We start from the raw sequence: 15,303 nt of genomic DNA, 5'->3' as shown, positions 1-15,303 counted from the left end.
CTTTGTGCAAGAGGGTGAACGGCCGCTCTCAATTGCCAGTCAAGCTAACATACTGTAGACCACTTAAACACTCACTTTATTGGCAAATTTAGAGTGCGGTAAGTGGATGGAATGCCATCATCTAGTTTTAGTGGTGTTGGTGATGTTGCATTATGTAAGGTTTACTGTAAGTCTATTTATCAAAATAGCATTTTATTTTTTTTAAAGTGTGAACTTATTCTCCAGGGAAACATAGCGGACTTGTGTAATATGTACTATTCATTATTTGTACACATACATTTGGGTGTCTGGAGTGCCTGTCCTGTTCACCCTTTAAGTGTGAAATAAAAACAAATAAAAAAAGTAAATCCTTGTTTTCTGTCTACAGTATTTTTGAACGTGTCTGTGAGTAAACTTAGAAGCTCGGCTGGTGCACAGTAAACTTTGTAGAGTAAAGTTTACTCTGAAAAAGATTATATTCGGTCCCAGTCTAAACAGAGTAAACTTTATATTGTACTCGAAAGAGAGTAAAATATTTTTAAAAAACAACAACAACAAAAACTCAATAGTTGAGGAACAATCAGAGAACCTTCAGGTTGGGAGACAGCCAACCTAACCACTGACCCATGCCACTCCTACTCTGTGTCAATATATCGCGGGTGTCGGGTGGAATCCTTATACCTCCATTTTTGGTCTCCTTTGGAACAAAAGCAATATGTTTGCTAGTAATAAGTCTAGCATTGCTTAGTCTTCAATGCTGAAGGTTGTGGGATCGTTCCTAAACCCTTGAGCGTTTTAATGTTGTTGATTGTTTTGTTTTTTAGCATTTTATTCTCTTCCAAGTGTAAAAGTTTACTCTGTTTAGAGTGGGATTGAACAGAAACTTCTAAGCGGTGGCCAAAACTCTCATGTCACAGCCAGGCTAAAAAGCCAAAACATAGATAGGCTACATGTATATTAAAAAAATTAAAATAATTGTGGAAATGCATTGTTATCACAGATTAGCATTAGTTGACACTGTTTCGAGAGCTAGCGTCTGATAACTGTCACTTACACAGCTGTTCGGCCAAGTATGTCAACAGCAACATAAGGGCGATGCTTATTTCATTTATCTTTAAACCACCATGTCATCAACCTGTAGTTGTACTAAGTATCGCACGATAGACAGGATGTCCAGAAAGTTATTTTGCAGGGTTGGTCATGTGACATTCCGCATATAATGGAAGCAACCCGTAGTGTAATTGTAACATTAATTTTGGTTGACCCCAGACTGTGATATTTCCGAATATGGAACCATAATTGGACCATCAGAATATATTATCTCAATATCGTGAATTGTGACTCACAGAGGTTAGGTTTACATTTCATAGTGATTTATTTTCTCCTGATGGGCTTTTCTTCCACTTGATTATTGATGGCTCTGACAATATGATGCAGGCGAATTTTTGAGAAGAGAAAATGAAATGTATTTTTCTTAGCAATGAAATATACATTAACGCCATGTCATACACAATGTCGTTTTCACCGTAGAGGCAGAATATAACAAGAAAATACCACAGAGAAATCAATGTATTTAATATAGGCAGCATTGGTGAGTGGCAACGTAAGATAGCCGCCATTGAAAGTCCAGTTGGGGATGAGAACCCCCTGAGACTGGATGGGCTCCTAAAACGAGCTGATTGTAGGAAGGCAAGATGTATGGTGTATAAATTGTGATGTCATTCTTTATCCTTGGGCTATTTTGACAAAAGCATGTCATAGGTGTATTCTTATTTTTATTTTGTATTTTTTTTCTTCTTTTTTTTTTTCTTTCATTCGGTAATGTCATCATCATTGCTCTTTTTTTTATTTTATTTTTTAAATATATATATATATATATATATATATATATTTTTTTTTTTTGTATGTGGGTGAGTATGTGTATGTGCGTGCGTGCGTGCGTCCGTGCGTGCGTGTATTTGTTAGCTCACCAAAAACCTATTAGAAAAAAAATCCCATACCGTTCACCTAAACTGAACACCGCCGTCAGGAGACCCAAGGGGACCAAACAAGGAAAGTGAAATCCAGCACCGACCAGACACCACCCACCGGGCCACCCACCAGAATTCTTCCCCAACCCCAGAAACATCTAAATTCCAACAAATCCAAAAAAAATCAAAAATCAGGGAGACCTCAAGAGACCGAAGGAGACTGAGGAAAGGAAGGAAGGACAGACGAAGCAGAGTAGGTGTATTCTTAAGACATCTGGGAACTAAACGTGGAGAAAAAAAATACACATATCTTCTTTAAAGAAAATAGTTGTTTAACTCCAAATGTATTGCCCAGCTAGTGTGAGGGACAGTCAGGATTCATGTGTCTTCCAGGCAAACTATCTTTGTCATGGACTCCAGATGGAGTAGGTCTATAACATTTGCACCAGCAGCCACTCTGTGTGTTGTGTGACTACATTACACAGATTACCCATGTGTTCCGTGTAAGACACAAGGCCACAGGCCTAAAGCAGAAATTGAGTGTTCCTAAGCTCCATGTTGCCGGGCAGCAGCACATGAATGTACCTCCTCCCCACACACTTTTTTTTTTATCTACCCAAGTGTACTAAAAACAAAAGTGCATATGTAGACCAATGAGGCAACACACACATACGACGCACTATATACATCCACACAACTCACACACATAAAGTTGTGCTTGTGTGTCACTCAAGATAAGGTCAACACTACATCTGAATGTTTTTATCAGTAGGCTTTGTTCAACAGTTGACTGGAATCTTAACCCTATAAAGCCTGAACCATGAAATATATGAGACAAAATTAGGATTCTAGTATCGATATTTATTGGTTCTTTTGAACAAACAAATTTTTGGGGGAGAGGGACAATCCACTTCCACATGTGACTTTTGATTTGTGTCGTATTTGATACATCCGGTCACAATGCTTTAAATTCATACATTTATAACTGTAAAAAATATAATAATAAACAGACATATCAAACAAATGAGTATTTCCCAAAATTTCCCGCTATTATTAAGTATAGTATATCTGCTATGATGTAGTATCAACGTAGTATCCACGAAAGTAACTGGAAACAGCTTTTTCTTCTTCTTTTTTTAACTAACTTTGTGGGTCACAATTTTTATTTTTAATAGTGGAAAGCCTCAAAACTGTTTCTGTTCTTGTTCAGGCAAAGGTGTACTTTGCGTTTCTAACAGTAGACATATGCAAAGTGGCCTGTGCAGAACTTGCATCTCTGTCGAGTTTGTCATTTTGGGAAATGATCGAATATGTATGATCAATTATGTAATTTAAACATTGTATTAGTTAGGTTGAAAAATCAAGCTTTGATTACATGGCAAATGCAAATTTTTACAAAAATGTCAAATTGTATACACTTTTAACACGCTTTTACTAACACATTTAGTCTAAAGTATTGAGTACGTTCACATATCCACCAATTAACTTGTTATGATGTTGTCTAAGTAACATTTTTAAACTTTTTCTTACATTATTTGACAAAGAAAAAAATCTTCAAAATCAGGTGTCTCACCTTTCTCCATTGTGGCGATCTCGCAAGGATGGAAAAGCCATCAGCTGGGTGATACTGCCCTCTAATGGATTATCCGTGCAATGCTTGTGTCAGATCATATACATCAGGGTTTTAATAAAAAAATTATTATAATCATGAAACAGCTAGCTCAAAATATCTACTATTTAATATGATACGTTTGGCGTTATAGGGTTAAGTTGATACACATAATTTTTTTACATGAAAAAAAAGTTCTTGAAAGTTGAAATGGTAAAATATAAGTGGTGAGAAGGACTTTTGGTAAGCAATTGCAACATATGTCTGAGATTGGCTTGTGCCACATTGCTTGTTACAATAAAACTTGCAAACATCAGCATTATTCCTTTCGCTTAGATTTCATAAGGTAGCAAAATACAAGGTACTCCATACCCTTAATGTTTAAACATTGATAAATCTAAAACAGTTTGCTTACCAGGTTAGGCCATAACTCCAGAGTCAACAAGTAGTTCTAGAAAATCCAAAAGCAAGTGGCAAAACTAGAAGAATATATAACACTGCCTTTAAGACCTGGCAGAGCAGTTACAATGTAATGCATGCTGACTTTGAACTCATTAACAGTGGTACCGGTAATAAAATAAATATAACTAAATTCAATAACTTAAATATTGCCTTCTTTACCAGCCTGTAGTACAATGACTATATAGCTGCCTTTGAAATGGCAATTAGCACGCCGACATTTTAAATACCTGGTAATGCCTTGAGGAGCATGTTAGCCATGTGGGCGATGTTTTACATAGACTCCTAGAAAACAAACTATGTGAAAGCTGAAAAATGTGGATTCAGTGATTTTTTTAGGTTGCGTGGTTGAGAAGGGACAGCTGAGAGCCGACCCGGCCAAAGTAGAAGCGGTCGAAAACTGTCCGGCCCCTTCCACTCGCAAGGATCTGCAACGTTTTCTGGGGTTTGCACATTTCTATAGGTGATTCATTCGTGACTAAGGCTATATTGCGGCTGTCTCAACTCACCTCCAGTAAAGTGGGCTTTGTTTGGTCTGAGGCAGCTCAATCTGCTTTTGAACGTTTGAAATGTATGTTTACAAACGCTCACCCAGATCCCGAGCAGCAGTTTGTGGTCAAGGTTGATGCCTCGGACTCCGGGGTCGGGCCGTCCTCTCCCAACGCCTGCCTGCAGACAGGAAACTCCATCCCTGTGCCTACTTCTCCCGTCGCCTGACCCCCGCAGAACGAAACTAGGATGTAGGGAACCGTGAGCTACTGGCGGTAGTGTTGGCGCTGCAGGAATGGCGGCATTGGTTGGAGTGGGCAGTGCAGCCTTTCATCATCTGGACAGACCACAAGAACTTGTCATACCTCCACACTGCCCGGCGACTGAACTCGCACCAAGCCCGTTGGGCACTCTTCCTGGGTCGTTTCCGGTTCACCCTCGCCTATCGCCCTGGCTCGAGGAATGTTAAGCCGGACGCTCTCTCCTGACAGTTCCCCCTGCACCCCCGAGGAGACCATCCTCACTTGGTGGGGGCGTTGAGATTGCAAGTAGAGCAGGAAGTACAAGAGGCCTGCCAACACCTGATGGTTGTCCCCCTGGCCCCTGTTGGGCCCCCTGTTGGGCCCCCTGTTGGGCCACCTGTTGGGCACTGGGAACTCAGGTCCGGTTACCATCCCCAATCCAACGGCCAGGTCGAACAGGCTAACCAGGACCTGGAGACCGCGCTGCGTTGTGTTGCCTCCCGACTTCCTCCCTCCTGGGCTGCTCACCTCCCATGGGTCAAATATGCACACAGCTCCGCCGCAGGTATGTCATCGTTTATGGTCAACTTTGGTTTCCAACCTCGCCCCCCCATGTTCCCTACTCAGGAGTTGGACGCAGCGGTGCCATCTGTCATAGCCCAGTTCCTCAGAATCAGGAGAGTGTGGCGGGAAACTCAAGCTGCTCATGGTCGGACGTCGGAATGCCAGCTCCTGACTACAAGGTGGGACAACAAGTTTGGCTCTCAACACGCGATCTTCCTCTGCGAACTGATTCCCGCAAGATTTCCCCCAAGTTTGTTGGTCCTTACCCAGTGACCAAAATCATAAACCCCAGTGCCATCCGCCTCAGCCTTTCCTCTTCACTCAAGGTCCATCCGGTGTTTCACGTTTCCCTCCTCAAACCCGTGACGAAGAGCCCTCTCCAAACCTCCTACTCTATCTCCACCTCTCCCGCGTCTCATCGAGAGCCATCCAGCTTACACTGTGGACCGGATTCTGGACGTCCACAGGCGAGGCAGGTGCTACCAGTATCTGGTTGATTGGGAGGGGTACGGTCCCGAGGATTTTGTGTTTTTAACCTTTTGCAAGAAGAGTTTTTCCCCTGAGAAGGTGATTTTTTGTTTGTTTGTTTGTGCTCAATAAACTTTTGTTCACGATTCTGCATCTGGGTCCTTGCCATTGACCGCACCGTAACATAATCACTATCTTGATATGCCAGACTTTTGAGGTAGGACACAGATTTGTGATTTTGAGGGAAATGGCCTTTTGTGTATGTGTAGAAAAGGTTTTAGAGCTTTGAGTCTTGCTCATGAAAAATGGGAGCAAAGACAAAAGAGGTGCATTTATATTTTTGCCCCGTATCGTATATTAGTATCTACCTTCGTCAGTGTACCCTAAACGTTAATAATAATAATACATTAAATTTGTAATGCACTTTACTTTTCAAAGAAATCTCAAAGTGCTACAAATGAGGGTTAAAACAAATTACAGTAAATAAAACAGTTAAAACCATCAAATCTAACAGTAAAAAAAAAGAAAGTTTATTTTATTTTATTTTTTTATAGAGAGGACTTGAGGCCTTACAATTATTCTGGACACCATCATGCTTTGCCAGTTGCCACACATTAATATGAGCTAAGATATTATCATGGAAATGTTGCTATTTGGTCTTTTTACACTGATTTGGCTTCTCACCGTGTAAGTAATTCGTATTTACCAGAAAACAATAATACATAACCTACAGATGGCTGTCAGTCTTTTACATTTGGAATATTATTCTCAATGCAACCAGTCTTCTTGCTGTTTGTTTTTCCTCATTGCCCATTTCCTCTTGTGATGCAAATGTTTGTCCCAACAGCTTGTCATTTCATGGCACTCTTCAGCTGGTAAAGAGAGATATTCCCAATGGCCGAAAACCAGGATGTTATCTCACCCTTTACAGCAGAGTCTCTGTTGTTCTCAGTGACTTAGACAAAGTATCACACAGTGCTTGTTTGACTCAGGGCCTGGCAAGGAGTCCACAACTTCACACTGTGTGTGTTGACTTTGGTATCCACCGACAACCTTTCAAGCTTAATCCTTGTTCAGCAAAATAAAATAAAAAAAGGGAAAAAATAGCAATTTTCCTCAATCGTATTGTCTCTTTGATTTGGCTTTCTATAGCTGACTCTTTGACCGCGATTAAACTGTTACAGCTCAAGGGTTCATGTTTGTGCAAGACAGGCTGACCGCAGGAGCATTAATGACTTTTCTGATCTTTTGCAAGGCAGTAAAAGCACTGCAACACAGCGAGAGGAAAGAAATAAAAATGCCTTCTTCAGAAAGTTTGTGTGCGTGAGATAAATGATCAACTTGAGTTTTTTTTTTTTTTTTTTTGCCTTAGCATTTGGAACCTATTGTAGATTTCATGGTGATGGAGCGGTAACAGTGTCTCTCAAATGTCGTAAGTCATCTGGTAAGTGCCAAGTCAAGCTTAAAAGGCACTGCTCTATAGACGGGCGAATGAATGGCTTGTTTTATAACAAGCTATTTTTAAACACGCACACATTACCGCCACGGTCACTTGATATCAACTGGTAGCACAGGTGAGATCCCTCAGACCGTGACTCAAACTATTCTTGGCGCAAAATGTTTATCATGTTGACTCAGGGTTATAATGACCTTGCACTTATAGGTGCTCATGTGCCAGGTTCATTCTTTTGTAAGGATGTAACGATATCCAAACGTCACAATATGATAAATATCACGATATGAACCTTGCAATGCGAGATTGTAGAGAGATTGATAATATAATTTTTTTTTTTTAAAGCTCATGATACTGTATAAAAACTCAATATCGTAACCAAGAAAAGTTCATATTGGAGGGGAAAATATCGTATTTTTATGCATAACAGCAGTGACAAAGAAATGTCATTGTCGTGTGCTCTTATTGGCTCAGTGACGCAAATGATCATGGTCTATGTAGTTCACAATAATATTTTTTGATGGACATGTTGAAATATTTGCTGGAATGACTGATTTATGGGAGTGATAACCAGCCCAGCGGCCAAAACATTCCAAATTCTAATTATACTGCACTAACAAAGTAACCACTAGAGCAGTGGCGTCAAACTCATATTAGCTTAGGAGCCGCAAGGAGAAAATATATTATCAAGTGGGCCGGATCGGTAAAATAATGGTATATAACTTAAAAACAATTGCCGTCAATTATACACAGATTTTCGCTATTTGTGGGCCACCGCTAAATTGCTCAACTGTAATCATATTGTTCCAAAAAATAACACAAATGTATATATAAATATATAGCTATAGATATAGATATAGATATATAGATATATATAGATATATAGATATACATTAATCCTTGTCGTATGTATTTATGTTACCAGTAATTGAATTTGTGTCGTCTTTAACATGATTATGTCGGTCTATGATTTTTAAAACATTTTTTTTAAACAAACCGTAACTTTAAGTTGTGTGTAAAATTATGACATCCTGGACGATTCCGTGTATAGGTTGCATTGCTCATCTGAGCACTCTTGTGAAATTACAAATTGATATGTTTTGTTTGTGGCCGGCAAATGAACTGGTCCAATATTAACATTTTTTTTTTAAACCCCTTGGTGGGCCTAATCCGGCCTGCGGGCCATGTGTTTGACACCTCTGCACTAGAGGGTGCTAGAACTGCACAAATGGAATAAAACGTCACCTTTTTAACAGATGCACTGTTTTTAATACCATGTCATGACGACTATGATATTGTAGCATTTGTTATATTGTAATATCATGATAATGCTGTTATGGATACATCCCCCCTTTTTTTTTTTTTTTACCATGTGGTGAAATCCACTTAGCGGCCATGTAGTGACAGTATAAATGCAGTATATTTGTAATATCTCCAGGGCAAGAGTTGGTAAGTAGTGGTTAGGGTAATTGAGCATTCTAAATTGTGAACGTGAGTGTAAATTTCTTTTATGTGCGCTGCGATTGGCTGGCGGCCAGGCCAGGGGGAACTCCAGCTCATCTGTGGCCCTAACGAGCAGTTTAGATAATGGCTGGAGTCTATCCAGCTGCTTGATGGACTCTCTCTATTAAAGTTTCAAACATGGCTGTTCCCAGTCAATTTTGGGGGGTCTAAATTGAATCCCAGCAACCCTAAAATTTAGGAGATGATGTGTGTTTTTTAATATATTGCTCCTTTTTAAACTAGCCAGAGAAGTGTGTAAATAAAGTACTTTGTTGAAACTTGAAATGTCATATTTTAACTGCAAAATTACAGCAAGGCCGCCGCCTCAAAAATTGTTTCTTCCACCCAATCTCATCCAACTTCCTCCAACCGGAGTGCCCTATTTGCACAGATGAATATACAGTCATACATACAGTACAGTTGTGGTGCAAGGCTCTGACCCTAGCACTGTCCCTGCTTTCAAATATAAATATTGATGTATACAAAAACATTGCATGTATTTCAAGACATTGTAACACGTTGTTTGCCAATGTGTATTCTTATTTTCTTGCAATTGACTAATATTTGTTTTGTGAATTATTGCTTTTGGTATTATATTTTAGTTGTACATGCTGAAGTGTTTTGTGTACTGCGCATGACATGAGTGCAGGAGAGAGAGAGGTGTAACCGAGCGAGCCTCGTTCGAGAAAGAAAATGGAAGAAAAGGAGACGAGCTTGAAATCCTGCCCTGTTTGGTTTATTTAACAGGGAAGACGCCAGGTTACGTCAGAAACTATTTTTAATCCGCCTTTTACCCGGAAACAACAACATTTTAGGGTTAAAATATTGTGAAGTGAGACATGGGTCAAGCAGCCATTTTTATTCTGCCACTAGGGTGTGCTATAAGGCTGCTCAGAGCTGACAACGGCAGTTATCCATTCATAGTGTCGTTTATAATAACTAACACAGTCTTATTAACGTGAAAAGTGCTTGTGCAGGGGATAAATCATGTCATTTATAATGTACAAGGGCATAAATGAGCAGTCAGAGTTCAGTGAGCCATGATTCTAGTGCAAAAAGAGCACTTGAAGCTCATTTGGTCTTTTCAAGCTTACGTTGTACATAATGCACAACAGTGTTGATTCAAGAGCGGTCGTTGATAAAGAATTTAGCTTCTTGAAGCATGTAGCCGATTGGATAAACTTCTTTGACCTTTGACCTTGGTGAAAGTCATGCTGTGGATCGTGTCCTGCTCTTGCTCTTCCTTTTTCACCTGCATTTTGGCATTGCATTGTGTCACGGAGGCAACAGTCCTCTGCTCATCATGTGCCATCATGAGAAACATGTCTGTATCCATTGGCTCTCCTGAAGAGAATGGGTGAGACGCCATCTCAACCAGTCCGATGACAGTCCCCACTACTGCGAACACCGAGCCTATCAAGTAGACCTTGAGCAGATGCCGGGTGGGTTTCTGACTGAGTATCTCCTTGGCGAAGAGCATGAACTCGTGCATGTTTTCCGATTCCAATGGCTCTTTGGCCGGTATGCAGGAGTTGGCTGGAGAATGCTTTTGCATCTATAAAATCCAAATGAAAAGATCAGCAATAATCAAATATTGTGAGCTATATTTGATACTAGGGGTGTCAAAATTAGTGTGTTAATTTTGAGTTAATTTAATGTTCTTTTAACAAAAAAATTTTTAAACACGTGATTAACTACCGCCCCTTACTTGGAAAGCCTGTGCTGGGGAAATTCCAGTCGCAACGCAATAGACACATCCACGTAAAAATTGAGCAGGAATAAATGTAATAATAATGCATATATTTGTGTAGACTGGGGTCAAGTTGTATTTTACACATTTTCAAATGTGCAGAATTTCACAAGTTACTTCATGTTAAAGATTAAATAGCTCTTCATATGAAAAGGAAAAAATTGCATTTTAAGAATTGTGAAATTCACCTCCCTGTAAGGTTTTACTCATACATCAGAAATAAAAGAAAACTTACTGTAGTTGTTGATGTTGTCGATGTGAGGCTCATTGTAATCATGACTTGAAGTCTGTATGCAGAGCTTACTTTGACTTTGACTGTGGTCATTTATATCCAACTTGTCCCCACCCATAATGCGCCACTTGCTCAATATTCATGAATCATGAGGCAGCCGGGGTGGCAGGATTGTTGTGAAGCTCCCGGGCTGTTGTCCAATGTTCCTGTGATGAAATGTCTTTGCCCCATTAAATGTCACGTCTACTGTTGACCAAGCGCACAGCAATTGTATTGCTCAAAGGCAGGTGGAACTTTTTGGAGGTTCACTGATGACTGTCATCAATTATGTGTTCAAATCCACTGTTTGTGTTAAAAGGGATCCAAACAAGGTTTCACAAAAATTATGCTTATTGATTTAGCTTTTTAATGGTCTGCTTAAGCAGGGTACAAACGTAGTGACAATAACGCAGAATTTTAGCATTAATCCCCCCTGAGTGCCCGTGCCTCTTGCCATTTTGCCTATTGCCAAGTCATTACAGTAGCTTTTTTTTTTTGTAATCAATTTTGATTTGCTGAAGTATTATAGAAACCCATTCAGCAATACTAAGTTTAAACTTTAAAATTGTACCACTGAAAATGTTTATTGACAGGAAAATGCAGTTTAAGTGTATTTTAATAAATCAATAAAAATACATATTTTAAATTATATAAAAAAATGAAAACAATTGTTGAGTCGTTATATGGTCATATACTATTATTAAACCCTTGCTTCGGGTCCCTGGGTTAACCTGCAGAAAATTGCTCCTCAAAATTAGACAGTTGCTCCTCAAATGAAGGCATTGATTAGCAAAACTGCTCCTCAAAGAGAAAAAGGGTTTTGGAGCCTTATAGATAGATAGATAGATAGATAGATAGATAGATAGATAGATAGATAGATAGATAGATAGATAGATAGATAGATAGATAGATAGATAGATAGATAGATAGATAGATAGATAGATAGATAGATAGATAGATAGATAGATAGATAGATAGATAGATAGATAGATAAATAGACAGACAGACAGACAGACAGACATACTGTCTGTCTGTCTGTCTGAGTCATTAAGAGTTGGTAATTCGTGGAGCAATTTTGGAACTAAGCTTCATTTAGCTGTTATGTTGCACACAAATGGAATAAGCTGTTTTTAGTCATTTTTTGTAAGCTACACTGGTTTTCTCTGCTTCGCTTGCGAATGTCATTAACTGTTGCGTGTGTTGATGCTTGTAGGTGTTGTGTCCTTGCTTGCGTAAAGCACAATGAGTTGCATTGAGTATGAAATGCGCTCTAGAAATAAAAATGCCTTGCCTTGCGTCTCTGCCATTACCTTAGCATAATATGTAGCTAAGTCTCTGGAAGTCCCTGGTTGAATTACCCTGATAATTAGCTATCAACACTTTATCAAGTTTGGTTTATTTTACTTCCTGGATTATTGTAGTTGACTGTTTACTGTATATACTGCTGCTATACCTTACTAGCTTATTATTCCTCAAAAAAACAACACACTTTCCAACTACAGTAACGGTTTGCTTTGTTCACCCTGAACACCCATGTTGACCTCCATCCTTATATGGAATCACTATCAGCAATGCTTTAAGCAGCCCTTCCTTCTCCTATTTCTTCAGCTATTCTTCAAGTGTTATCAGATTCCACTCACCAAACAATACTTTCCACTAGTATTGATATTAACGCACCTCGTCTAGTCTTTTTCATTATTTCTGTAGGACAAAGAGTTTAAACATATTTTGCCTCCGTTTTTCTGTTTTCATGACGTGTAGTCTGACAGTACATAGGCGTTAGTGTCATAGTCTTGATGGTGCTTTTCCTCTATGTTTGCGAACTTCATATAAATAACTGTATCGACAGATTGGGAACTAGAGGAAAGGTTGCGTAAAGCATGTCATCTACTTCGACCCAGAGACTGCTGCTGTCAAGTGTGGTCAGAGTGGAATTGTACAGCCGTCAGACACTCAGACACACAATTGTGTGTGTCAGACGATGACTAAGAATGGGTTGTACGGGAAATCAAAGATTTGATGAAATGAGAGAACGTATCCTTGGAGTAACAGTAGGAGGATGTCAAACAAAACATAGCACTCTGTAAATCCACATACTTTATGATTATTGAAAGGATTGCTGCTTTTTATTTGTGTCTGTTTCTTCAAAAAAAAAAAAGGCAAGGCAGTTTTATTTTCTATAGCACATTTCATACACAAGGCAACTCAATGTGCTTTACGCAAGCAAAGACAAAACATTTAAAAGCATAAACAAATAACAGTTAATGACATTCAGGAGCAAAGTAGAGAAAACAAAAGTAAAATTCCTGAAAGACGTACATTTACAACATTAAAACACATAAACAGAAAAAAGAAAAGAAATAAAACTAGTTTTCTAAATTCATTAAAAGAAAAGAAAAAAACACGATTTAAAGACGATTAGAGGCAGCACTAGCTGTGTCGAAAAGTTTATTTTGGGGGCTGGTGGTTGGTTGTTGGTTCGAGGACTTATACGGACGCAACACGTTGACGAAATTAAAATCAATGCTCAGCTCTAATGATGAAATTGAACAAAAATGACATACACTATAACCACACCTAAATCCTTACAAGTATATAAAGAACGTCATTGCTTTAAAACAAACAAAAAAACACTCTTCATTAAACTTGCTAACCAATCACAACTCAAATGTGAGTTCATCTATTTCTGCATTCTTAAATACAAACTGGTCAATCCTTATAAATAAATGTCCCAAAAAGCAAAGGAACACTCACAATCCTCCAATTCATGTTTGCTCAACAGAGGCTGAAGTCATGTGCGATATGCTGACATCCCACCTGACGTCATGCATGGTGGAAGTTTGATATCCAAACTTTTGGCCAAGTTTTGGTGTTATTTTGAATCGTACAACACTAAAATGGTTTCTACCTCAGCAGGGCGTTATTACAGTTTTACACATTTGTCGAAATATCCAATAAGCGTTCAAATCTCCCGTTCCATTACCGTGGGCTGGTTTTGAAAGAGAGAAAACACCAAGTTGGTACTTTAGAAATGAAGAACACCTCCACAGAGCGGCAGAAGGCATGACGCTACTTGTCTGAGATGTGTAGACTCTATGTATGTGTGTGCGCGCACGCATTGAATCACAGGACACACCTTGTTCTTGGTATTACTAAGCATATCTATGACAAATACAGGACTATTCTATGTGTGTTCAGCTGGCCCGGAGGCTACCTTTGCACACGAGCGAGTAAACATCAAGCATTCAGGGCAACTGGAGTGTCTGCGGTTCAAATATGTTGTTATTGTCTTATAGCACAACACAGCAGAGATTAGTACTCCTGTCTTGTGTGTGTTGATATAAATGAACGTGCGAGCAATAAGCGAAGTGCGCATTGCGTTTGCGCATGCGTGAAAAAGTAGCCGTCATTTGAATGGCGGAGATTAGTGCTGAGAGTGTATGCGTGTAACTGTACACCTTAAAGCTTGCAGGCACTGTTTAAACGGCTTTAAGACGTAAGAGACAAAACGACAGGTGCACCTGGTGCCATTTTTAACTGTTCTAATGGAGTTTCTAGGCAAAAAAAAAATAACACACCATACAAGACGGAAGTGTACGCTTGTAGACCTCCGTTCACTCTCCCCAATTTCCAGACGGAAAAGAAAGAGCCAAGCGGACATAAAATTGGCTAAAATTGTCAATTTCTTCAACATATTAATTTTGTTAATAGCATATTTCAAAACCGAGGGAAAAGACGGAAGCATCACGAAGCTTGCTAGCGGACGTGTAGCGAAATGAATGGCGTGACAGAACATAAGATCAATTTGACAGAAATTGTTTTCCAGTCACTGTCACTTTTTCAATAGAGAAACGTTTCCACATTGTGTGGAATTTATTTATATATTATTGCAGCATGTCACGTTGGCGATTGATTTGCTGAGTGCCATGTGGCCAGAACAACATTATTTGTGATTTGTTGGCAGTGTTTGGACTATGCATTACAAAACTAGCAATTTACACAAACATTGCGTTTCTCAGTAACTAAGTAATGCAACATATTACATACTACAGTTGGCTTAAAGACATCTCATTATGTTGTATGCTGGCAACAATATTGCCAATGCGACAGCTGGGACATTCCACCACTCTAGATGCCTCGGGTCACAGCGGACCGGTGTTGGGAATGTTACTTTAAAAAGTAATTAGTTATAGTTACTTATTACTTGCTTTAAAAAAGTAACTGAGTTAGTGATTGAATTACTTCATAATAAAAGTAACTCGTTAACAGGCAAAGTAACTTTTTCCACTACTTTTTTTTTTTTTTTTAATCTCAAATAAGTTGGATTCTTAAACTATTCTTATTATTTATTATTATTATTATTATTATTATTATTGTTATTATATTTTTATACAAGGAATTCAAATTATGTCCAGCCTATAGGGTATTTATTTGTGTGAATATTTATGTCACACAAATGCCTGACTCCATAATGATGTATATCATATAATAATAATATCCATCCATCCATTTTCCTAACCGCTTATCCTCACAAGGGTCGCGGGGG

At 38.9% G+C, this 15,303-nt stretch overlaps 1 protein-coding gene across 1 annotated transcript; it reads right to left on the bottom strand.

Moving 5' to 3' along the window:
• Positions 1–9,450: 9,450 nt before the first annotated feature.
• On the bottom strand, positions 9,451–10,787 carry LOC147166986 (G0/G1 switch protein 2-like). Its single transcript, XM_086087399.1, has 2 exons — positions 10,722–10,787; positions 9,451–10,291 (listed from the first exon to the last, which is right to left on the bottom strand). The coding sequence occupies exons 1-2, from the start codon at positions 10,761–10,763 to the stop codon at positions 9,884–9,886; spliced, it is 450 nt and encodes a 149-aa protein (XP_085943525.1). The 5' UTR covers positions 10,764–10,787; the 3' UTR covers positions 9,451–9,883.
• Positions 10,788–15,303: the final 4,516 nt, after the last annotated feature.

The sequence above is a fragment of the Leptonotus elevatus genome, chromosome 10 (assembly GCF_054856555.1).
Source record: "Leptonotus elevatus isolate MCC_2025b chromosome 10, RoL_Lele_1.0, whole genome shotgun sequence".
Classification (NCBI taxonomy): domain Eukaryota; kingdom Metazoa; phylum Chordata; class Actinopteri; order Syngnathiformes; family Syngnathidae; genus Leptonotus; species Leptonotus elevatus.
This window is presented reverse-complemented; position numbering and strand designations above follow the sequence as displayed.